At 34.2% G+C, this 26,854-nt stretch overlaps 4 protein-coding genes across 4 annotated transcripts; 3 read left to right on the plus strand and 1 right to left on the minus strand.

The window, feature by feature from the left end:
* Positions 1 to 410: 410 nt before the first annotated feature.
* Positions 411 to 8,628, plus strand: LOC135127113 (proteoglycan 4-like). The gene is made up of 5 exons (XM_064053444.1): positions 411 to 538; positions 595 to 660; positions 744 to 2,097; positions 2,152 to 2,376; positions 8,228 to 8,628. The coding sequence occupies exons 1-5, from the start codon at positions 470 to 472 to the stop codon at positions 8,563 to 8,565; spliced, it is 2,052 nt and encodes a 683-aa protein (XP_063909514.1). The 5' UTR covers positions 411 to 469; the 3' UTR covers positions 8,566 to 8,628.
* On the minus strand, positions 8,598 to 10,299 carry LOC135127115 (U11/U12 small nuclear ribonucleoprotein 48 kDa protein-like). The gene is made up of 5 exons (XM_064053446.1): positions 10,174 to 10,299; positions 9,954 to 10,116; positions 9,845 to 9,907; positions 9,325 to 9,460; positions 8,598 to 9,270 (listed from the first exon to the last, which is right to left on the minus strand). The coding sequence occupies exons 1-5, from the start codon at positions 10,297 to 10,299 to the stop codon at positions 8,688 to 8,690; spliced, it is 1,071 nt and encodes a 356-aa protein (XP_063909516.1). The 3' UTR covers positions 8,598 to 8,687.
* A 349-nt stretch (positions 10,300 to 10,648) lies between these two features.
* LOC135127116 (large ribosomal subunit protein uL2m) lies at positions 10,649 to 11,647 on the plus strand. The gene is made up of 2 exons (XM_064053448.1): positions 10,649 to 11,111; positions 11,158 to 11,647. The coding sequence occupies exons 1-2, from the start codon at positions 10,649 to 10,651 to the stop codon at positions 11,610 to 11,612; spliced, it is 918 nt and encodes a 305-aa protein (XP_063909518.1). The 3' UTR covers positions 11,613 to 11,647.
* Positions 11,648 to 24,470: 12,823 nt separating this feature from the next.
* LOC135127117 (uncharacterized) lies at positions 24,471 to 25,666 on the plus strand. Its single transcript, XM_064053449.1, has 3 exons — positions 24,471 to 24,930; positions 24,992 to 25,010; positions 25,465 to 25,666. Exons 1-3 carry the CDS (start codon positions 24,763 to 24,765, stop codon positions 25,593 to 25,595), a joined length of 318 nt encoding a protein of 105 aa, XP_063909519.1. The 5' UTR covers positions 24,471 to 24,762; the 3' UTR covers positions 25,596 to 25,666.
* Positions 25,667 to 26,854: the final 1,188 nt, after the last annotated feature.

Consider the following 26,854-nt stretch of genomic DNA (forward strand, 5'->3'; position numbering starts at 1 on the left):
ACCTAGGTGAAAGCAAAATTTTCCGAAATTCAATATTTTTTATCTGACGTCATCATTTTTCCGTGGGGGTGAATATACAAATTAGGGTTAGCACCGCCTCCACAATAACGTTCATTTAAAAATTCAAGGTTATTGCTTTGATTAAGATTAGGATCTGTCTATAAAAATTCCCTTTTCATAATGTACCAAATTGTAAAATGCAACGAAAGCATGACATTAGATATTGATTCAAGAGTTCTAGTACAATTTTCGCTCAGCAAAAAAAAATCAAAAAGCAGTCAATCATAATTCAATTTTCGACACACAAAAACGCCTAGTTTAAACAAACAAATTCGCACGTAATATCGCTACTATTGGAGTTATACATAAAGTTGAATCACTATTTGTTACATTTTGATAAGATAAATGACATCCGTTTGGAAGTAGGTACAGCAAAACTTGTCATTTGCTGCTTTTCCACTACGACACCATGGCGGAAAAACTCCTGCGAAATATCCAACTCTTTTCAGAAAATGATCTCTCCGAATTTCTGCAACAAGTAAGATCAAACTGATTTTATCTCGATTTACTAATGCAGGAAATCACCGATTTCAGAACGGACACAGCGACTTCAAGCAAATTTTAAGCAACGCGGAAATCAACGATGGCGAAAAATTTTTGGTGAGTCACAGCTAAACACCACTGGCTTTTCGCATAATCGGCTTGTTGACAATGTAAGCTTAAGCAAATATGCTTTATTTTAGAATCTCACCGAATTGCAAATACGCAGTTGGAACGTGCCTTTAGGCACAAGGCGAAGACTCATGGCGTTTTTGACGGACGTAAAGGCAAACCCGCAGAATTTTCTCTCGAAAGAGCAGACTGCGAAATGTACGCCTTTGAATCGACGTCAAAGTTTGCGCACTAAAAGTGATTTCAAAGAAAAACTAGAGCAGGTTATTACGGTGCCTAAGCAAATGACGGAACCCAAACCGTTCAAAAAACCTACAATAAAACCACCGTTGGAGGATCCACCTTTACCTTCACCGTCGCCAACTGAAGAATATTTACCCATGGATATGGGAAAAGGAGAAGATCTTGAAGGTCATTACGACGACGGTGGGTATTTGGTTCCTATTGAACCATCGAAACAGATTGAAGAGGATACATACGAACCTCCACCCTCTGAGAAACTTGTAACGAATTTTGCTCCAAGTAACCACAAACCAAAAACCGTAACGAGTCCATCTTCTAGTCTTTACCCACGAAAAGTAGATATATCTTTAAGAGCACCTCTGGCTTTACCCAGAAATAGTACCGATGAAAGAGGGTACATACGAGGACCTGAAGATCTCGTACCTCCTAACGACAGAAACACAGAAAACGCACCTCCTCTGTTTCCCAGAGTTGCCCCGAAAAACCAGAGAAATGTACCTTTCAAGTCTCTAGCTAGTACACCCAGTCCTACCACTGCCAAACAGTTTCCAAAAGCATCAGCAGAAAGCGAAAGCGATGAAGACGTAGCTTATGAACCTATCGATGAACAACCCGATATACCTTCCAGACTCAGTCCAGGGGAACCAAATCCGGATAACCCGACTGGGTCCATTACCCGGCTCTTCTCGAATTTTCTGAAATTAAACAAGAAAGCAAACGTACCCAGATCCGAACCTATTGAAATCCAGACGAATAGCTTGGATCGAAAAGAGTTACCAAAAAAGGATTCAGGTACGGTTCGTTCACCTTCTGTTCGGTCACAGTCGCCTAACTATACTGCGCGACCGTTGCCTCCACTACCGACATCAAAAGGGCATTTTAAACCTCCCGATAGAAAAGAACGAGACGAGGAACCACTCGAAGAATATGAAAATATTGAAAAACGCACGCAATTTAGAGCTCCAAAAGTAGAAGAAAGCGAAGAGCCGCTGGAAGAATACGAGAACATTGAAAAACACATAAGACCCAGAACCCCTGAAACAGAAGACGATGAACCCTTGGAACCTTACGAAAATATTCAAAGGCATCCATCGAACGGAAGCATCAAAAGTACAAAATCTCGTGCTGTTGCTCCAGACGATAGTTTTAAAAGAGATAAGCCTAAAGTTGAACCTAGTCCAAGTAGGATAATTGATTATTGAACGAGTTATTTTGTACTAATTGGAGTTGTTTTAGCCGTTGAGCAGGAAGCTGCCACAAGACATAAAAATACTGACGATAATAAGAAACCCAAATATCCAGAAAGTTACGAACAGTTTCATATGGGGAAGTCCAAGTTTGGTAAAAACCCACTTCCACTACCACCTACTTCTTTACCTCAAATTAAACTGGATCCGGGATTTTTAACAATGCAGAACAATGACTATGACTGCGAACCTGAGGATTATGGCGACTATTTAAGTAAGTAGCCTCAATTTGATCACAATCAAAACGACCACTATACATACAAATTAGTGAAAAATATATAAAGAGAATTTATACAAATGTCTCGTTTATCAAATACACACTAAAATTACATTTTTTGAACACATTTTGGTGGTTAAATACATCGTTATAAGGAAAAAATTGGTTTATTATACCATAAAACTTTCTACAGTAGCGGTCATTTCTACGGAACCACTCGATAAAAAGTCAAGTTGGTAGCCCTGTCATCTAGTACTTTACGCCGAACGCGGTTGGTAGCGGTAGTTGATATGGTAATCGAAACTAGCACAACACGAATGTTTCGGTTGCCCTCAGCTATGCCGCACTGTATCCCGTGCAGACTGTATGTTCTGTTCATCTATTTATTAAAATAAAATATCCACATTGACAATGGGGCCATCTAACCTGTCAAATTTTTGACACATATGTTTTCCCCCAGAAACCCGTCAAGGTCACTTACACCAAACAAATTTTGAAAATTTACACTAGGGAGTGGTTCTATAGAAAAGATCGCGACTTTACATTAATTTTTTAAGGTAGCTTGTATCAACAATTATAAAAAATAACATTGTATGTACAAATGGAACGTTTTTATAATATTTCAGGCGCTAGAGAAGTTCTGTCAACATCACCTTAGACCATTTTTTAGTTATGTTGAAACTATAAAAATTTTAAAACTTCGCTTTCCATATTCTAAATATATGGAATAAAATTCTAGAGTTTACAGGGTCAAGACGAAAGCGAAACTTGGAGTCCACGGAACAAGGACTTTCCATATATTCGATTATTTTATATTTTTGCATAAGCTACAACCACTTTCAGCGTGGAAAAAAACATAATTTATTTGTAGACAATTATGATTAATTTTGAAAAGGCCAAATATTTGTCAAAATTTAAAAGGTATAAGTACTCTGAACAACACTTGATAGAAACTTCCTTGATTCAGGTATTAGTACTTGCCAAAATAAAACTGATTTTGGCAAATGACCTACTCTATAAGAAAATAAAGGGCGGGTGGGCGGGGTCAGTACTTGCCAAGATGCGACTGATTTTGCCAAATGGCATACGCTCTAAGAAAATAAAGGGCGGGTGGGGGAGGGGCTAACACTTGCCAAAATAAGCAAATGACATGCCAAACATCCCGCTTTAAATTGACATGTAAAAAAAAAATTGAAAGCCCGCGAAAAATTCAAAATTTGGCCTTGGCTGTCATCATCCAACAAATGGAACCCTACGTTGCGTTTTTGAAAAATGGCGGGATGTGTTCAGATGCAAATAGTGGACCCCAAGGTTGGAAAAGAACCGCTAAATAACACAGAAAATATATGGAAGAGACAAAATTATTTATTCCTCCACTGACAAAAAAAAAGCTGCGATCAAGTTGTCCGGTTGAAGACACCTCTTAATGCTCAGCTACAAAAAAAAACTTTCCAAGCTTTGAATGAAATCAAATTAAACGTGCTGAATCAATGCAAATATTTTAATATCACAAATTTAATAAAAACAAAGCAAAATCCGAAGTAAAGTAACCGGATGCAAATACCCAAGTCATTACAGACGTGTGGCAGCAAATTTAAAATTATGGCAGTCAGCAAGAGAACAAAATTTTAATAAATAACTATACAGCGGCAGCGGCACTGGAGCGCTATAAGAGTGTGTCAATTTCATTCTAGAGCACAACAAAAATACCCATGGCGCGTTGATTCTATTTATCGCAAGCACTGCCGCAAAGCACTTCTCTATTACGGACATGGCGTACGTATTGGGCCAAGTCGATAGCGTTACGTCATCTCGACCGCCCCTGACTTCTATTCTAGCCTGCATCTTTTGTGCATATGGCGCGATAAATCCCGCCAGCTCGACTAGGAACTGCGCCCTCCGCTTCTGCCACGTTTTTTGGTGTTATTCAAATCAATTCCATTTTAAATGTTCAATTCTTATAACTCTGTTATTAAACTACAACTGAACAAGTGTCAAAGTTTCAAAAAGAGCAATAAACAACATTTGAATTCGCCGTACACTCTCGTGAAATATTTAAACAGCAAAGAATTTTTATGTGTGATTAAGATTGGGCATCAGATAATTTATGTGTGGAAACATTCATCAACAAAATATTTATTCTACATAAAAAAACTAGCAAAGATATATAAAAAACAAAAAATCTGGTGTGAAATAAAACTTGTGCAAATAAAAATATTACGTGAGGTTAGAAACTGCAGAGCATGAAAATTTACGTTCAATTTAAATTATACAACAAAGAAAATTACTGAAGTTAAAATTGTGAGATAGCGAAACATTGTATGAGGTAAAAATTGCAAAGCTACAGCCCCTAGAAATACATAGTACCGTCATCCATTGTTGTACGAGCGGAATAAATGCAGTTGGTAACGCAAAAATTCCTCTGGTTTGAACCCAAATTGTGTCAGCAGAGAGTTGACAGGGCGTAAACCGTTGTTGTCACGTGGTCTTGGCGTGGTCTTTTTGTTTAAAGTCAATTAATTGTTAATCAATATAACTAATAATTATTAAATACGATTTTATTGATTAAATTTTATATTTTATTCAAATTAAAAATCCATATTTTGTATATAAACTACAAACTTTAAATCCAACATAAAACCATTTTAAATTTCGCGGTCTGTCAAATAGTGTTCATAACTTTTGTTTTTGTTAAGTTTCCGCCAAGTTTGCTCCACGGTGACGATCTGTGGTGACGATACTATGTGTTTTCTATGGGCTATATGCAAAGCTATCAAATTTACATGAGATTAATATTTGCCACACTTTATCAACGATTCAAACAAAGAGTTTACATTATGTTCAATTATGCCACACTTCATCAACGATTCAAACAAAGAATTTATATGATGTTACATTATGCCATGATCCAAGTGATTGGTTACATAAAACAATTTGTTTTGAGGGTTTATATCGTGAACTGTTTATCCCAAACAAAACACATGATAAATAAATACAAAATGCATCCTGTGTTGCGATAAATAAAAGGTCTCAGTGATGTGATGAGAACGATGATAACTGTCTAAGAAGAGAAATCTTTAAGCCCCCCGTCAGTCCACGATATTATATTATAAATTCTGCTGCATTTTTCTACGGTCTTTTTCCACAGTGGGGCAACGTTAGGTTAATTTAACTATTAGTAAGTAATCTTGTGTGAAGAATTAAGAAATGTTATACTTAATGTAACACTTACAATAAGTGTTAGCATCCAGAAACGTATTCATAACTTTGTTAAACAAAAGACTGAATCCTGATAAGTGAATTTCATGAAATCTCCTAGTAAGTGATTTATCTAAATAAATCTAATGTCTGTTAAATTGTGTTAGCACTAGTTAACGATTAAACTCCTAACCTAATTTGTGAATTTACAAACAATAAAACAAATTTACCGCACGTGTTACCGTCAGTCGAAAATGAGCATTTTTCCGATTAGAAAGCCGCAAGAATTAGCTGCGCGTGTTGGGGAAAACTGTAGCATCGCCGTCGTTAGGATTAATTGTCGTTAAACAAAGGCTTCCTCCTTTTTATTAACTACCAAGCCAACGAAACTTAACCTACTCACCACGTGGTTACACTCACAACACACAACACACAGTGAAGCTCTCTCCTCTCTACCAAGCAGCCATCTTCTACCAAGCCGCCCTCTTCTACCAACCCTCTAACTAAAATTTCCAAGCAGAACTACCCACTACTTAAAAAGCGCTAACGTGCATATGGTTGCCTATGTTTAACGATTTTTTTTGATTGAATTTTTCTTTTCAAATTCAAATTATTCAAATGTGATTTCGCGCCGCTGTTAATTTGTTTCAGCGTGAAATTTTAAATCCGGTCACCACAGCGAATTTCATGAATCTCCCAGTGAATATTTATCTCAATAAATCTAATGTCTGTTAAATTGTGTTAGCACCAGTTAACGATTAAAATCCTAACCTGATTTGTGAATTTACAAACAATAAAAGAAATTTGCCGCACTTGTTAGCGTCAGTCGAAAATTAGCATTTTTCCGATTAGAAAACCGCAAGAATTAGCTCCGAGCGTTGGGGAAACTGTGGCCTCGTCGTCGTTACGATTCATTGTCGTTAAACAAAGGCTTTCTTCTTTTTATTAACTACGAAACCACCCCAACTCACCACTGGTTACACTCACAACAAACACACCAAAAATGACGCGTTTACCTCCCACCTTAGATCATATAATAAATAGATACCAATACTCAAACTGAAAGGTGTGACTAGACATGAAGCTATCTGTTGTCGTTTTCTACGTCCAAGGGAGTAGTATAATGCTATCCTTGTGTGATCACCACATCTTCATCTTTGTTATATGCATTTCATCTGTATATGTCTATTTCACTTCCATCCTTGTACCGCACCAGCGCAACAAGTCGCTTTTGACAGATGTTTCTTCTAACCTCTCTTTCGAGTTGTTGTACAAAAAACAATTTTAGAATTTAGAACAAAGATCCTGTTTTAAGTGATGTAGTCATAAAGGATAACAATTGCTGCCCAATAATTTACTATTGCTTTCGTTATCTACTGTGAATTATTTATAAAATCAAGCTGTCAACATCTTTCTTCCGAAGTTAGTTCAGACATACTTCCTAAAATTTAGGCGCGCAAAATTCAAATAGTGATCAGGCAAGGACAGCTTCATTGTAATCCCTCCATGCACGAGAGAGATGTGTGACAGGAGGATGTCGTCACAGGCTGTCCTAGGGAAAGAACACGGCATGGTGGTATCTATTTATTATATGATCTAAGCCTCCCACCACCAAGCAGCCATGTTCTCGCTACCAAACCGCCCTCTTCTAACAACCCTCTAACTAAAATTTCAAGCACACACACTACCCAAAAGCGCTAACGTGCACATGGTTGCCTATATTTAACGATTTTTTTATTGAATTTTATAAATTCAAATTATTATTCAAATGTGATTTCGTGCCCCTGTAAATTTTGTTTAGCGCGAAATTTTAATTCAAATTCGGTCACCACAAGGTCCTTTCTCTCAAAAAGAATAACAACATTTAAGAATAGTTTAAGTTTAAATGCCATTAATAAACTATTATTAAATCTCGAATGAGAAGTCATGAAGTGTAGATAATATCTCCATGGGATTATAATGGGTATTCAATTGAAAAATCACTTAGAGAAGGCGTTGGAATTTCATTTGACACAAACGTCATGTCTACTCTTATAACATTCATTTGGCTGTTATATGGTATATGTTATAAGAACAGACATGTCGTTTGTGTCAAATGATATTCCAATGAAAATCTTGGAAGTAAATGCCATTTCACTGGAACAAAGTGTAAAACACCCGTTAATAAGTATTGTAACTTTATTTTTTAAGTTTTATCATTTTTGACATTTCGGGCATGCTAAACACAACCGTGCACTGGATGCAACGTGATACTGATAATTTTCTAGCTGCGACTGTATCAATTAACAAAATAGTTAATTACTGGGTGATTATTATTATTAATGATTGAAGCAAATTTTTGTATTAGTAGTTCTGAATTATTGGCAGCAATGCTAGTTATGTCAGTATTGTCAGTTCACAGTTGTCATTTTTTGTCATTTTAACATAAGTGCGGCTAACAAACGTGTCGAGAAGATGGACGCTACTGACGTGATGTCATAAAAATCTATTTGACAATCATAAAATTTTAAATGTTACCAACCTGACAAAAAAAATCATAGACATTAATATTCACTCGGTTGCTGGGTATCTAAGATACGGTGGTATAAGGGTTCAACAGAATTTAAAACACTAGATAGTGGTTCAAAGTTTAACGACTCTCTTTTTTTAGTAAACCTGAACGACGAACCTTTTTACCGAAACACCGACCGCAAAGGCGCCAGACTGCTGCTTTACGACCTCGATGATGGCGCTTTTGTATTCCGGCCCAGTAAGAAATTCTTCTTAACCATATCGCTAAAGTACCACGGTAGGTACTTCAACCTGGGCATTGACAGGACACCCAACAACATGATGCGGCTTAATACAACTGGAGTCCACACGTCGCCAGAATTTCGCACCCTCACAGAATTCGTTGATCACTTCACGAAAGAACACTTGACATTTGAATACCAAGGCCACGTAGTTGAAACCTACTTAGCCACAACCCTACCATCCAACAGATTTTAGTATGATATGTACTTTGTATTTAAAAATAGCTCTACTCGTAAATAAACTTTTATTTAATAAAAACTTGTTAAAAACAACTCAATCAAACAACACAAATTTTTGAGAAACGAAAATAGTCATCTTTAGCGCTTCCTTACGTCATCGTGGTCATTGTTATACTTCTTATTATTTCTGTCTCTAGATGAGTGACGTCTGTCTCTTTCTCTATCTTTAGAATGTGCTCTTTCTCTCACGTGGTTATTTCTGTGTCTTTTTTCTTCACTTACACGTCTATGAGGGGACACTTTGTGGTGTCTGTCTTCATATTTGTTTCTTTGTTCGTAGTTTCTAGATTTTTGATAACGTTCTCTACTGGGTTCACGCCTGTCTCTATAGCGATCGTGTCTCCTACTGGTACTTCTTGAACTGCTTGACTGGTTACTATTCCTACTAATAGAAGAGTGGGGGCGGTCGTGGTCTTCTTTTTTCTCTTCGTCAACACCGTTATTGCACTCTTCAGTCTTTTTGCTTTGATCTTGGGCCAATAACCACTCTTTGTACTCTTCCATTTGTCCATTTATCACTTCCCTAATTACTTCAGTGTGGTTCTTACGATTTATATGAACTGATTTATATTTGGTTCTTCGTCTTTTAGCGTCTCGTTGTTGGGCTAGTATTTCTTCATAACTCAAGGGTTTTTCTTCTTCTTGCTTCTTGTTATGAAGTCTAAATAATTTAGAAAGTAGTAAGTTAAGAAAATTGTGTTTGAACGCAACTTACGTCGTAAATTCTGGAGGAACTGGTGGACCTGCTGTGTTTTCAACACAATAATTATAAAAAATTAATCGTTCATCTGGAGAGTATGTTGATACCCATCGATCGGCAGTGCGTGGATCAGGATCTAATCCATTCCAGGCTACATGATAAATATAAGTTTAAAATTATCTTAAGCACGTATGCGGAGCTACGGCATGCATAAAATTAAACAATTTTGGATAAGTGATTTGGTCATTATTTACGTCGTATTTTGGCATGCAAATTTGAAAAACTGAACTTTTTGAGATGTGTATCGAAAGTGGCTTTATGGTTAACATTGATTTTTTCCTATGCATTCTAAGCACATAAAGTTGATAAAAAAGGATATTGAAAAAGGATATATTAATGACATGGATTTTTTTATGTTTAGTTGTGTAATGACTTCATCAAAATTGTAATCTTTTTCTGAAAAAAAAAATTCAAAATTTATGTCCTAGTCCTCACTTGTTTAAGCAAATACAAAGCGTACAAGTTTTATACAAACCTAGTCTTAAAGCACCCTTCTCTGATAATTCCTTAGTGATAAGTTCGATTTTCTTATTGTGGTCTAAAATGAAATGTTTAGAATGTGGCGCAACAGAGCAAAGAGTTACCTATGTATATTGACTGTGTAGAATTATCAACAGATTCTGACAAAAATTGACTTTTTTCATCATATCCTTCTATTTTTATCACACATTTTTCAATATGTTCGTTCCAAGATTGTGGTGAGATCCGGTGATGAGGATTAACGGGGCACTGTACACAAGGATCCCCCTAGCAACAATATTACTTAGCACACGTAAAGTAACACAACAAAATCTATAAATATACTTTTTTAACATTTTCGCTGGACCAACCCAAGTAACTCAGTACGGATTGAATTCTATCTCTTGATGACGAGATAAGTTGATCCAAATTATCTAACTGTTTCTTACGTATCTCTATATTAAAGTCCATATTTTCTCCTCTTCATTGGAACCCTGAGTATTGTTGGAGCACACAACAAAAAAATACATCAACTAAATGAGTTAAATTAAATAATTTTCTAGAGAGAAGTTATCGCCGAACAACAACCTTGATTCACATTCGCAGCAACCTTGATGAAAATAATAAAACAGAAAAAACAAATCCATAATTACGAAACATCGTCAACTAAAACTGCCGTGACTCGAGACTTTTTGAAGAATTTTGCATTATATGAAACAAATAACTGAAAAGAAATGCCAACAAAATGCCCGTGCTTGAGGGCTAACTTCAGACGACTCCCCTAACCTAACCTTAACCGTCAAAAACCTAACCCCAAAAAATGACTTCACTGGCAAGAGCACTGCAAAAACTATGCATAACGCAGCCACAAATCGCCCCCAGGTTCATAGTTAGCGTCAGAACTAGAATCGTAACTCCGCCGAAGCCAGAAATCGGTCGTGGAAAAAGTTTCCGAAGAATCGTCCATTTCCCCGAAAATTATACAGTGAAGCCGCTGGAAGTAACGAATTTAGGGGGGCGAGACCCGAAAACTGGTCGCCTTGCGGTGAAAGGCATCGGCGGCGGCATTAAACACAAATACCACTGGATTGACTGGCACCGAGTGGGTCCTAGTGAAGGCCCCCCACAGGAAGAACGCGTCATTCAAATAATTAAAGACGGCTGTAGAACGGCTCACGTGGCTTTGGTGGCTTACGGCGACAAATTAAAGTATATTTTAGCCACCGAGAATATGAAACCCGGAGATATTATTAGAACGTCGTCTCACATCCCTAGGATTCCAGGTAACAAATAATCTTAGTAAACATGACAATCATTGATTGTTTTTAGTTCGTCCAAATGAAGGAGACGCTTATCCCTTAGGAGCTCTGCCAATAGGTACGCAAATTAATTGTGTTGAACACACTCCTGGTTTGGGGGGGTTTCTTGTTCATGCAGCCGGCACATTTGCGACAATTTTGCGCAAAGTTGATAACAGAGTGATTATTTTAACTCCTAGTAAAAAGGAATTTAGTTTGTTGGAAAACTGTATGTGCACTGTGGGTAGGTTAAGCAATGTGGCACATGGAGATACCCCCATTGGTTCTGCCCAAAAAAATAGAGAATTGGGGAATAGGCCGAGGTCTGGGTTGTGGCAACGGAAAACTGGGCGATTTGGGCGGAAAATCAGGAAGCCGCCACCAGTCAAAGTTTTTGGGGGTGAAAAACCCAAAGAGAGAGAAGTGGTACAGCTTAATTTTAGCGGGCATTTTGGAAAACATCTTAGGACGCAGTTTCAATACTGATTTTGTTACCACTATAAATACATGATTAAGTTTTATTGTTGTTTTTTTTTGTCAATAAAAATAGTGTGATAAGTATTAACAACAAAAAAAAAATTGTCACCATTTCTTGTTGTTATAGTCTTGCAAATAGCATATTATTGATTAAACAGAACCGCCCTCATTTCCATTATGGTGCAGTTTGCGACGTTTAATTGATTTTGTGCACAATAGGAAGATTAGTTGTTTGCTATTGTTTCTGAACGCGTCCTATTTTCGCTATTTCGCTCCTAAATATCGACTTTTCAGATATATACGCGTTTTTTAAATTAAAAACAACCAAATTGATTTGTGTGGGCGTCTAAAAATCTTTTCCTGTTGTCCTCGTACGCTTTTTCTGGTACAAAAAAGCACGAACGTCAGAAATGAAAAACATTAAAGCTAAACATTTTTTGCTTTCAATTCACCATTCGTGTCACGCTCTTTCATTTATATTCATTCCAACGGTTGAAATTAAAATAACTCGAATGCTTTCAAGCTTTCACGAGAATATATATTAAATTTGCTACAGCATTCGTTAACCAGATTTGAGTCTGAAAATTCATATCCCGCTGTACAGGATTATAAATTTATACAATAATTGGAAATAGGAGTGCGATAAGTGTATTATGGGTTGCATAATCTTAATTATGTTTTTCTTTTAATTAAAAATAAAACCCAAAATGGAAATTTGGAGAGATCATAACATCTAATTATAAATATAAAAATTCGTAAGAAAAATCCACTTACATACCCTTATAAATTGACTACCCTCTACATTTAATTAATTAAGAATATCTAGTACATCGTCCACCAGTACGATAGGGCACTACACGGTCACTACCGACCCTGGAGTAGCCAGTCAATAAAATAAAAACCATGTAATTATCTAATTTGATATCAAGGACGCATTATCTACGTCATGTAATTGAACATTCATATAATTTGTTGGATTAACAACAACCGCTCAGCCGTAACCGAATCAACGAATTTCCCCTTCAATTTAAACTAAATAAGTTTAGACTACAGCAAATTCGCTAAATATCGATTTTTACAAGTGAGGACGTTTTCCAAGCCAGTGATTTCAGTTCACGATTCTACGTTTAGCATCAATTTCCTTGCGTGATTGAACTGAAGCTTTCCCAATTTGGTTGGGCGCCTTGCCTTATAAAAAGTGTGTTTACGTCGATAGCGTGAATTTAATGAAGCAGATTTTATCGTTATTTTTAAACTTAATGTTATCTTTTGTGTTGTTAACAACCTATGGAAATGTTTGCATTTATGACTGAATTTATTGGTGGCTTACTTTTTTTACAATTCTTTCGAGATTTGGGTATAAATTTAGAAGGAAGTTACGGTGTTTATTAGGTAAAATTTTCCAGGAATTCCATCACGTTGGGTACTATATTTAAGTGATTGGGTTGGCAACGGTAGTATAAACAAAAGAGAAAAATGAACATGAAATATTTTGTTATGGAATAACTCAGAAATTTTAATTTGATATCAACCATATTTCATTTTTGTATTTGGTTACATTAATTTATTTAAAGATTTTTAATTTGTTTCTACAGGGTATTGATTTTCTCTACTAGACTGAAGACTTGTGTTACATAATAAACTCGCACTATATCTTTCTCTAGAAGTGTACTTACTTTTTCTAATTTTTTATTTCACTCGTATTGCACATTTATGATTATTGTGGCTCATATTATTATGTCCTATAATATGAATCAGACAAATCAGTGGTAGAAGTTTAATCGGTACAGTAATGACCCGATTACTTACTGAATTTTTATAGTGAAATGTTAGTGTATTATTTCAGAAATTAATTTCTTGTTATAGCGCATTTTTATCTGAAGTGTAGGTATTGATTGTATATTCTGTTATTACCGATTGTATAAACTAATTATTGTTGTTTATAAATGCCGCGTATCATGCATTGCGCAAATACTAGATAATAATCAATAATTGGTCACGAACGCTTTTCTAAATGCGGAATTCCCAACCAAATTTCGACATGACAAAGTGAGCTTTTGGTAAGATTCAAAAGGATGGTATCTGTACCTATTGACTTAGGAATTGCTAACAAAATTTAAAAAAATCACGACGTCTAGGGTAAGAAATAAAGGCGGATTCGTAAGCCACAAGTATACTTAATTTTTAAGAGTTTATAAGTTGTTATTTTTGAAATTTAAACTTCGCTATCGGACACAACTAACTAACTATTTCATTTAACCGAAAACTGTCAGACAGAAACAGCTTTGTTTGTAGACTGAAATGGAGTTGAGACAATGATGAATCTCTGCGTATTCATTATAGAGATAAGCTTGTAGAATAAACACCGAGGCATCAACGTGTACTAAAGTTAGTACAAAGCAAACAACATTGTATATAATAATTCATTCACAAAAAATAGTAATATTTAAACCGTTATTTGCTTTAATATATAATAACCTACAATTGTTTGGAAGTAAAAAAAAACTTCCAATGACCTCAACACCAAATAAATGTGTAAAATTGTTAATTTAAAAGGATTTGGGAACATTTTTCAGTTCAACGGACAACTTTTCCGACATCATGTAAGAACTCTAACCACATTTTTCTCCCTTTAATTAAAAGAAATTGAATTAAAAACAATAAAAGAAAAAAAATCTCTTTTGAAAATTTGTTTGCACACTTATTAAAAGTGTTTGTTAATTGTTATCTGCCATTATAAATTAAAACTATTAACCTTATGTGTCAGCAACTTGTGTCCACTTTAGACTCGATTATTTCGGGTACAGTAGTAATTATCAAAGTTAGTTAAAGTAGCCTGTTCATGTAAACACAATCGAACTGTAGGTTTATTTCAAGGTTTTCACGGTCCTGGTTACATGTAGATAACAAGACCTTCGGGTGATTGTTACCGACTCAACAAGCCTACAAAAGAATCCAAAACTGATTGAACAGTAATAAATCAAAAGCGGTGACATTCGCAAAACTTTGAATATTTAGGTACTTATAGAAAAATTTAGAAAAATGTACTAATAGTACTATACAGAGAAAAATAACTGACGAATTTAGGTTTTAGTAATTATATACGTACTTTCTTTGCCCTTCACCTTGGTAAAATTTTGTTTGTAATTTCACGAATGGGCAATCGTTTAAACAAAAATGAATCGCATTCGACGCCACCGTTTCACCTTCAACGAGTGTATCTAGTGTAAGATCAGTTAATTAACGTTTTCTACTTTGAAATATTTTAAAAGTGCAATCTTTATGAACTCCATTTGATTTAATCCGTCACTTGAATCATGCATAATTTAACATCATATAAATTTTTTGTTGTTTGAAATTCCTGACAGTGGTTGCTGTTAATTCTGGTACTCGTTCAGTTATCGTTCTAAGTTTGGGAAATATAGGATTTGAATGTTTCTCAATACAAAACCCTCTTTTTGTACAATATACTGAGTGATCAAGAGAAAAATCGGGCGGGTCGGCGGGGCCACTTTGAAATTTTATAAATAGATTCTATCACATGACAAAATTAAATTAAATTTTCATCTAATCAAATAAGCCACTGAAATTGAAAATCGAAGGTGGCTGAGGTTAGTTTTAGGTTGTTGTTTAGATTCCACTGTCGTTCAATATAAAATGCATTTTTCGTTCAATAAAACGAGTGACCAAAGAGAAAACCGGGTGGGTGGGCGGGGCACTTTGAGTTTTTTAAGCCTAATTCGCCACTTGACATAGTAAAACTCAGTCTTTACCTAATCAAAGAAAAAAAAAAAAGAAATTCAAAAGCGGTGGTGGATAGAATTAGTTTTACGTTTTTGTCTAGATTTCATTGTTTTTGTCACTATAAAATTCCCATTTTGTCCCAATAAAATGACTGATCAGGAGGAAAACTGGGCAGGTGGGCGGGGCCTTTGAAATTTTTTAAGGGTACATTCGACCACTTGACAAAATTAAAATCAGTTTTCATCTAATCAAGAAACCAATGAAATTCAAAAGCGGACGTGGGTGAGGTTAGTTTTACTTTTTGTCTAAATTCCAATGATTATCAGTGTAAAATCCCGTTTATTCAAATAAAATGACTGATCAGAAAGAAACCCGGGTGGGCGGGCGGGGCCATTTTGAATTTTTGTAATCGAGTCCGTTGGCCGACTCTCTACTTTTATGTTTTCTCGACCTTTTATGACCCCTGAGCACGAAGAAATAGGTCTCCCTTCTCCGTCTGTCCGTCTATCTGTCTGCCGTCACTGTCTACCGATTTTGTATAATTAATATATCTTAAATTTTATAAAATATTATACTTCCACTCTCTCTCTCTCTCTCTCTCTCTCTCTCTCTCTCTGTGTGTGTTTTTTTAATGGTAGAATGCGTTCAAATGCAAAATATTGAATCTCAAAATCGGAAAAGAGGCCTTAAATTAAAGTGCGAAATATGGAGGGCAAATCGTTTATTTCTTCTTTCACAAATTTAAACACATAAAGCACAACAGACCACCCTGGGTGAAAAGAAACTACGCAGCGATGACGGGCAAAGGGTGCAGCCAGCTAGGCGACTTGATTCGTGGCTCCGAAAATGTGGTATTGTAGATAAACACTAACATGAACAATGATGAAATGAAATGAAACGAAAAAACTCCACATTTGGGAGCAGACCCGTCACTCTGCTTGCGCCACACGATTACGATTACAAGGAAGGAAATAAGCAAACTCTAATTATGCCACAGTTTATCAAGAATTTCAAATAACAGAGTATTTATATGATGCATATATGTGTATGAAATAAACACAATAGGCACATATTAAGTACAGTTAAAAAGAAAACAAATAAAAAGAATTCCAATTTAGACTGTAAGAAAATAGTACATTAATAATACAACAAATAATACAAAATAAACAAAATAGAAGTCCCATTTCGAGTCAACGATAATATGAACTTAATTCTTGACAAATTTCGACGTTTTTTCTGTCAAAATAATGTTGAAAATTAGTCTAACTGCCAGAAATGATCTATTTTAAATCTCGAGTGAGAAACTATGAAATGTAAATAAGATATAGTCTTCGAAATACTACAAGGTTAAATGGCTGTTGTAAAATTAGGGTATTGTGAAGACGACAATGTAGCGTTAATAAGGCAAACCCACAGTTGTAAATCTTGGCGACCGTTTAAGCCAATTACCCAGCAGTAGATATTGGAGGTAGTCAGACAAATCCTTGATTTATGATATGACGCTAAAAACAGCAAAAAAAAATGTCTAGTTTATAGCGTATTTATGGTTTACGTAAAAATATGTTGTAAGTAATAAATGTAATTTTGGACATTTCTTGTGCATTTTGTTTGTACTTAAATGTAAATTGCATATTTAGCAACAATTATGCATACTTTGAGGAAATTTTATGCATATAAATTGCACATTTGCATTTTAATTATATGGTAACCAGTAGGCGGTTAACCGAATTATATTTACATTTTTAAATTAGAAAAAAAGCATATCAAATTGACAATAAAAATGATAAGTTTTGTAATAAACTAATGAACGATTTCGTATACAACGCCAACTTACTAGAAGCACGCGTTAATCTATATACAAGGTGGCTCAAATAAAACGAAACAGACGGGACCGTAGGCACTGGACTTGATTAGTATGTGAAAAATGCTCTAACAGGTCGATTTTTGATTCAAGGGGTTGCTAGTTTCGTATGTTTGTATGGAAGTGAATGGAGGTCATTTTCAACATTTATTACGTTGACATTTTAACGAGTAAGTAAAGAGGTGATATTTTATTGATTTTTCATTGTACAATTTCTCGGGAACCAATCCACCGATTTTAAAAATTTAAACACTGTTAGAAAGATAATTAATAGGGCTTCCCCACAAGATGCCTTTTGACCCATAGTGCCATTTAAGATTTTAAAAGAACGAAAATAGTAACGCTATTCGTCCCCCTTGAAAAAAAATGGACCTCTTTGACCATTTTTCACAGAATCAAGTACAGCAATCCCATCTGTTTCGTTTTAGTTGGGCCATCCTGTATATAAAAGGCAATATCCCAACTGACCTACCATCGTCCAGCCCAAACCGCTCATGACAGAATTTTGAAATTTGGAGAGAATGTTCATTTTATAGTGGAGGCATCGATTAAGAAGGGATTTCTCTAAATTCATCCCCTAAGAGGGCGAAAAGGGGTGGTAAATTTGTAAAGGACTAATATTTCTACTAATGCTTTTCACACAAATAATGAAACATGTATATCAGAAACTATATTTTTATGGTAATGTTTACTTAAAACCTGGTATCAATGTTGTTCAACACAAATCATGAAACACGTATTTATGGATTTTCCGAGATTCATCCCCTAAGGGGGTAAAAAGGGGTGTGGCTAAGTTTGTGTGGGAAAAATATTTTTATGGTGATGGTACTTAAAACTTGGTATTAATACTCTTCAATACAAATAATGAAACACGTATTTAAGCATTTTCCGAGATTCAACTCCTAAGAGGGTGAAATGTGGAGGCTAATTTTGTTTGGGAAAAATACACCGTTCCTGTCTTAGTTGTAAGCAACGTACTTCCAGATGACACACATCTCTAATAATAAAAAAAATTCCTATGACTTCTTGTATATTCGAATTAGAATAGTCTTCTCATCAAAAAAAAAGAGACATATTTTCTTGAATGTTGAGATCTCGAGGTTGCGAAAGTTAAAAAGTAACACTTCTAGATTTTCTAAACAAGATCACTCTGAAAAGATGTGCCACAGATACGTCTAGTTTTTTATTTTATTTTTCAAAAAATCGTCAAAATTTTATAAATCTTGCAAACGGTTTTGTTGTTACGAACTGCGAATGCCATAATATATTTAGATAAACATTATTGACAATAAAAACCGAACCTGATTTAAAATATCATATTAATTTTCTCAAAAATCGTCACAATTTTCCGTTGAAAAACAAGTACTAAAAAAATTTCTACACCGTCTTCCTAGTAGGCAACTTGTTCCCAGGTCATACACAAACCTAAAGCTCAGCTTCCATGAAGATATTTCATTATAATAAAAATAAAAGTTCTCCACCCACCTACCAATTTTTTTAGTGCGTCGTATATAAGAAAAAAAAAACCCTTTCATACAAATTTTAATAAAACCAAAAGTTCTTTATTTACAAAAAAAAACTTGCACATTGTAAAATTTTTGAGCTCATTAGACATCTAAATATATATTTTTTTTTAATAAAAATAAAAACAAGTCTTCTCATCCAAAAAATTAAGGTAGGTACATATTTTCTTGAATGTTGAGATGCTGAGGTTGTCGAAGCTAAAAAATAACATATCTGGATTTTCTAAACAAGATTAGTGTTAAAACATGTGTCACTTCTGTCTGACTTTTGAGTTAAGTTTTCAAAAATTCGTCAAAATTTTATAAATCTTGAAAATTTGTTTGTTGTTACGGAACGCAAATACCCTAATATATTTAGATAAACATTGTTGTTACTTAAAACTGAACGACGTGATTTAAAATTTCGTACTGATTATCTCAAGAATCGTCAAAATTTTCAGTTGGAAATTAAATAGTAAAAAAAATTTCTACGCCGTCTGTCTTCGTCGTAATCCACTTGGTTTTAGGTCATACGCATATCTAAAGCCCAACTTCCACAAAGATATTTCATTATAATAAAAATAAAAGTGCCCCACCCACCCACCCATTTTTAGTGCGTCGAATATAACAAAAAGAAAACCCTTTTTATAAAAATTCCTAAACAAAAGGTTTTTATTTACAAAAACAAACTTGTACGTTGTAACATTTTTGAACTCGTTAGACATCTAAATATTTTTTTAATAAAAATAAAAACAAGTCTTCTCTCGAAAAAATTAAGGTACATATTTTCTTGAATGATGAGATTCTGAGGTTGTCGAAGCGAAAAAATAGCACTTCTGGATTTTATAAACAAGATCAGTGTTAAAACATGTGCCACTTTTATCTAACTTTTGACTTGTTTCAGGTCATACGCATATCTAAAAAGATATTTCATTATAATAAAAATAAAAGTGCCCCACCCACCCACACATTTTTAGCGCGTCGAATATAACAAAAAGAAAACCCTTTTTATAAAAATTCCTAAACAAATGGTTTTTATTTACAAAAAAATTGTACATTGTAAAATTTTTGAGCTCGTTAGACATCTAAATATTTTTTTAATAAAAATAAAAACAAGTTTTCTCATCCAAAAAATTAAGGTAGGTACATATTCTATTGAATGTTGAGATCCTGAGGTTGTCAAAATAACACTTCTGGATTTTCTAAACCAACTCAGTGTTAAAACATGTGTCACTTTTGTCTTAATTTTTCAAAAATTCGTCAAAATTTTATAAATCTTGAAAACTTGTTTGTTGTTACGGAACGCAAATACCCTAATATATTTAAATAAACATTGTTGCTACTTAAAACTGAACGAACTGATTTAAAATTTCGTATTGATTATCTTAAGAATCGTCAAAATTTTCAGTTGGAAATTAAGTAGTACAAAAAATTTCTACGTCGTCTGTCTTCGTCGTAGGCAATTTGTTTTCAGGTCATACGCATATCTAAAGGCCAACTTCCACAAAGATATTTCATTATAATAAAAATAAAAGTGCCCCACTCACCCACCCATTTTTAGCGCGTCGAATATAACAAAAAGAAAACCCTTTTTATAAAAATTCCTAAACAAAAGGTTTTTATTTACAAAAAAAAACTTCTGCTTTGTAAAATTTTTGAGCTCATTAGACATTAAAAATTTTTTTTAATAAAAATAAAAACAAGTCTTCTCACCCAAAAAATTAAGGTAGGTACATATTTTCTTGAATGTTGGGAGCATAAGGTTGTCGAAGCTAAAAAATAACACGTCTGGATTTTCTAAACAAGATCAGTGTTACAACATGTGCCACTTTTGCCTAACTTTTTACTTAATTTTTCAAAAACTCGTCAAAATTTTATAAATCTTGAAAACTGTTTGTTGTTACGAAACGCAAATACCATAATATATTTAGATAAACATTGTTGCTACTAAAAAATGAACGACCTGATTTAAAACTTCGATAAAAACAAAAGTTCTTTATTTACAAAAAAAAAAACTTGCACATTGTAACATTTTTGCGCTCATTAGACATCTAAATATATAGGAGTATTTTTTAAATAAAAATAAAAACAAGTCCTCTCATCCAAAAAATTAACGTAGGTACATATTTTCTTGAATGTTGAGAGCCTGAGGTTGACGAAGCTAAAAAATAACACTTCTGGATTTTCTAAACAAGATCAGTGTTAAAACATGTGTCACTTTTATCTAACTTTTGACTTGTTTCAGGTCATACGCATATCTAAAAAGATATTTCATTATAATAAAAATAAAAGTGCCCCACCCACCCACACATTTTTAGTGCGTCGAATATAACAAAAAGAAAACCATTTTTATAAAAATTCCTAAACAAAAGGTTTTTATTTACAAAAAAAAAAGTAATTTGTAAAATTTTTGAGCTTGTTAGACATCGAAATATTTTTTTAATACAATAAAAACAAGTTTTCTCATCGAAAAAATTAAGGTACATATTTTCTTGAATGTTGAGATCCTGAAGTTGTCGAAGCTAAAAAATAACACTTCTGGATTTTCTAAATAAGATCAGTGTTAAAACATGTGTAACTTTTGTCTAATTTTTGACTTGCTTTTTCAAAAGTTCGTCAAAATTTTATAAATCTTGAAAACTGTTTGTTGTTACGGAACGCAAATGCCATAATATATTTAGATAAACATTGTTGCTACTTAAAACTGAACGACCTGATTTAAAATTTCGTATTGATTATCTCAAGAATCGTCAAAATTTTCAGTTGGAAATTAAGTAGTAAAAAAAAATTATACGCCGTCTGTTTTCGTCGTACGCAACTTCTTTCCAGGTCATACACATCTCTAAAACTCAGCTTCCACAAAGATATTTCATTATAATAAAAATAAAAGTGGCCCCACACCCGCCCATTTTTAGCGCGTCGAATATAACAAAAACAAAACCCTTTTTATAAAAATTCCTAAACAAAAGTTTTTTATTTATAAAAAAAAAAACTTGTAATTTGTAAAATTTTTGCGCTCGTTAGACATCTAAATATTTTTTAATACAATAAAAACAAGTTTTCTCATCGAAAAAAATTGAGATTAATATTTTCTTGAATGTTGAGATCCTGAGGTTGTCGAAGCTAAAAGTAACACTTCTGGATTTTCTAAACAAGATCAGTGTTAAAACTTTTGACTTAATTTTTCAAAAATTCGTCAAAATTTTATAAATCTTGAAAACTGTTTGTTGTTACAAACCACAAATGCCATAATATATTTAGATAAACATTATTGACACTAAAAACTGAACCTGATTTAAAATATCGTATTAATTTTCTTAAAAATCGTCAAAATTTTCCGCTGAAAAACAAGTACTAAAAAAAAAAATGTCTACACCGTCTGTCCTCGTCGTGGGCAACTTGTTCTCAGGTCATACACATATCTAAACCTCAGCTTCCACAAAAATATTTCATTATAATAAAAATAAAAGTTCCCTATCCACCCACCCACTTTTAGTGCGTCGAATATAACAAAAAGAAAACCCTTTTTATAAAAATTCCTAAACAAAAGTTTTTTATTTACAAAAAAAAAACTTGTACATTGTAAAATTTTTGAGCTCGTTAGACATCTAAATATTTTTTTTATGAAAATAATAAGTCTTCTCATCGAAAAAATTAAGGTACATATTTTCTTGAATGTTGAAAGCCTGAGGTTGTCGAAGCTAGAAAATAACACTTCTGAATTTTCTAAACAAGATCAATGTTAAAACATGTGTCACTTTTATCTAACTTTTGACTTGTTTCAGGTCATACGCATATCTAAAAAGATATTTCATTATAATAAAAATAAAAGTGCCCCACCCACCCACACATTTTTAGCGCGTCGAATATAACAAAAAGAAAACCATTTTTATAAAAATTCCTAAACAAAAGGTTTTTATTTACAAAAACAAACTTGTACGTTGTAACATTTTTGAACTCGTTAGACATCTAAATAATTTTTTAATAAAAATAAAAACAAGTCTTCTCATCGAAAAAATTAAGGTACATATTTTGTTGAATGCTAAAATCCTGAGGTTGTCGAAGTTAAAAAATAACACTTCTGGATTCAAGATTAGTGTCAAAATATGTGCCACTTTTGTCTAACTTGTGACTTAATTTTTCAAAAATTCGTCAAAATTTTATAAATCTTGAAAACTGTTTGTTGTTGTTACGGAACGCAAATACCATAATATATTTAGATAAACATTCTTGCTATTTAAAACTAAACGACCTGATTTAAAATTTCTTACTGATTATCTCAAGAATCGTCAAAATTTTCAGTTGGAAATCTAGTAGTAAAAAAAAATGTCTACGCCGTCTGTCTTCATCATAGGCAACTGGTTTCCTGGTCATACGCATTTCTAAAGCCCCACTTCCACAAAGATATTTCATTATAATAAAAATAAAATTTCCCCACCCACCCACCCATTTTTTTAGTGCGTCGTATAAAAGAAAAAATCCCCTTTCATACATATTTTAATAAAAACAAAAGTTCTTTATTTACAAAAAAAGAACTTGCACATTGTAACATTTTTGAGCTCATTAGACATCTAAATATATAGGAGTATTTTTTTAATAAAAATAAAAACAAGTCTTCTCATCCAAAAAATTAAGGTAGGTACATATTCTATTGAATGTTGAGATCCTGAGGTTGTCAAAATAACACTTCTGGATTTTCTAAACCAACTCAGTGTTAAAACATGTGTCACTTTTGTCTTAATTTTTCAAAAATTCGTCAAAATTTTATAAATTTTGAAAACTGTTTGTTGTTACGAAACACAAATACCATAATATATTTAGATAAACATTGTTGTTACTTAAAACTGAACGACCTGATTTAAAATTTCGTACTGATTAACTCAAGAATCGTCAAAATTTTCAGTTGGAAATCAAGTAGTAAAAAAAATGTCTATGCCGTCTGTGTTCGTCGTACGCCACTTGTCATACACATCTCTAAAGCCCAACTTCCACAAAGAAATCTCATTATAATAAAAATAAATATTGTAAATTGAAATGTTTACGTGAAACTTGGTATTACTACTCTTCAACACAAATAAAGAAACACGTATTTAAGCATTTTCCGAGATTCAGACCCTATGGGCTGAAAAATACAATGTTAGGTATACAATCTTATGCAATTAAAAAAATCACTATCCGAGAAACTAAACTGTGAATCGGGATCTAAAGCTCCACATGGTTTTCCATTCAAAAATAAAGTAAAAGCCTTTAAAAAGACTGATTTACAGAAAATATCGAATAAACGATTACGAAGGCTTAAGCGAGAGTGAAGTTCCAGTTGACCTAAGCGGAAAGGATAGGTAAAATTTGTTGAACTGTGTGAAACCAGTCGTACCCAATTCAACATCCCTCGGCCAAATTACAACTCCATCTGTTCGGTAAACGGAGTACAATACCACCCAAAGTGTGTACAGTTGATCAAAATTTAAAGATTAAAACATAGGTATGGATCAATTTTTGTCAAGCCGGTAAAAAACTGCTAAACAAGTTGAACAACCGCATAATTTCCTGAAAATTGTCGTTTCAATTTACATCAATAAAAGTATAATTAAACAATCTGCATAATTCGCTGGTAGAACGGAAATTGCTCAACACACCCTAGCCAGCACGCACTCGAAGCCGGCAAAACATCCCGTTTTCCACGCCACGGAGCTCGCTTTCGTCTCGTTGCCAATTTACGCCAAGTGCTCCTTTTCGTGTAGTCACCTGTTTTAAACGCCGGAAAACTCCGGTGATTACACAAGCAATCTGCGTATTGTTACTTCTACAGCCGCTCCGGGCAAAATGTGATCGTGGTGATTGAGGACACGGAGTGGGGATCGAGCCAGTCAACTGCGAAGTGCGAAGGGTATCGGTAGTGTTTTCGCCTACACAGAATCGTGCAAGATTATTTCATAACATGCTATGTTGACAAGCATCCGTCAATCTCCTCAAAAGTGACACCTGCCACCAATTCTCGAAAAAACCGCCGTCGCCTTTTAGCGTGATTTTCTTACTCTTTACCTCATACACAATGGCCGATTTGAATTTAGATTTAAACCAACCGCTGCAACTGCAGATAGCACAGTTCAAAAGCGACCCCGAAAAAATGCAAGATGTGAATGATTTTTTGACCGACCTTTTAGACAAAGCGCAAAAAGAGGCCGAACTGAGGAGCTGCGGCAAAGGCAAAGGCAAACTGGTATGTTAATGCAGTGCCAATGCGAGATTGTTTATTATAACAATTATATGTGTTTTTTTAGGACGCTTTAGGAATACAAAGTGAGTATTGACGGATGCGCTGCTTGAATTTGGCGCCCAGGTTTAAAAATCAATAAACCTGCTAGCGGCAGATTCAAAATTTTATTTACAACCCACGGAGTGGGTCGTTTCCGTGAGACAACGACGCTTTTATCGCACGAGTAGCTAATGCACCGCATTACCCACGAGTGTCGTAAGCAACGTCTTTCTCATGAGATATTCACATCTAAATTTCAGGCGCCAGAAAAACGTGTTTTTACAAGTAGTATAGGCATTGTTTCGGTTATATTTCAGCCACAATAACTTTGGTCCTTAGAAGAAAAGAATATAAGTTGTTAGAAAAAAGAGATGAAGTATGAATATATTTTTTATTTTAAAGTGTATTTTTACGAGAGGAGCGTGAGCTAATGCATTATTACCGCACACGTGTAATAAATGTTGTAAACTTACTAAGAAAAATATGTGTTTTTTTCAGATGGGACTAAGCGCATTGGGGCATGGTCTAACAGGGCGCGCTCGCATGCCCGTACCTTCGCAACACGGATTTTCACAACAATTTGCAATTGTACAAATTCTGTTCGTAGCGTTGTTGTCAATCGCAACTAAATGTTGGTGTTATGTTGTGTGTTGTTGTCAGTGTTGAAGAACTGTGTTGAATATATGTAGGATTAAATCTATTCTTCCGTTAAGTTTCCATTGTAACAAATATTCTTAGTAAGTGTAAGTAGCGACCAAAAAAGACTAAAGAAGAGCTCCTTCACGTTGATCATGTGATATTTTACATTCCAAAATTGAAACAATCAAACTTTCTTTTGGAAATACTCTATATTTACTTCATAGGTATACAAATTTATAAAAATGTATGGACTTTGTAATGATTGACAATCAAATGTGAAAGACCACACAAAAATGATAAATAATTTGTGTTACAATTGGTGTTTGATTATAATATTGATTGCGAATAAACGTTAGAGCAATATCAACAAACTGATTACATGTTTGGTTTGTAGTTAGAAATAAATTAAATATGGAGTACCAATCAATAACCTTCAAAAATAATTTGTTTTCTCTGTACAAAATAAACTAAACTGAATAAAAATTATAATAAAACAAACCTAGAAGCATCAATAACGCAAAGAGTAGTTTTCAACTTATAAGACACCACTTTGGTGGAATATGGCGGGAAAATTTGATACTTTTGACCAGTTTCAACACACATATTTGTATTTGCTACAACTACAAAACTATCATAATTATCAATTTCTGGGTGACTGAAACTAAAAACTAGTTTCTTAGTATCTGACTCTTCAATACATCTGCACTCCAAAATTTTACACCCATATTCTTTCCACTTATCTACTACCAAAAAGTCAATTTGTACCCCATCACTTACTTTTAATTTAGAGACTTCTTCTCCTTTTAACTTACTCAAGAACACTTCATGTTGCCAAATAGCCACACTGCTACTCTGTGAGTTAGTGGCTTTATGTAACTGACTCGCCAACCCCCCTTTCTTGTAGCGTTTTTTCCTCGGTGGAGGTTGATGATACAAAAGCAACCTCGCATCTGAGCCGCTACTCGTAAACGAGTCTGAAATAACCTCCGAACTGTGTTGACTAGGAAAAGGGTCTATTTCACAAGGCTGTGACAACTCTGACTTTGCTGGTGAAATTTCAATGTGCGTCGACTGAGTGGAATTATCCTCAATCACCACACCTGCCTGCGAATCCAGAGACTCCTCAGTTACAATTTTCAATTGCACTTCTTCTTTTTTGCGCTTCCGCCACCGAATTTTTCTGATTATTTTGCTGCGATTTAAAACCGGCGATTCCTCTTTGCTCGATGAAGCGTCTGTTTGTGTGAGG

The sequence above is a fragment of the Zophobas morio genome, unplaced genomic scaffold (genome assembly GCF_036711695.1).
Source record: "Zophobas morio isolate AGI-343-1 ecotype UQ-CSIRO unplaced genomic scaffold, CSIRO_AGI_Zmor_V1 ptg000011l, whole genome shotgun sequence".
Taxonomy (NCBI): Eukaryota; Metazoa; Arthropoda; class Insecta; order Coleoptera; family Tenebrionidae; genus Zophobas; species Zophobas morio.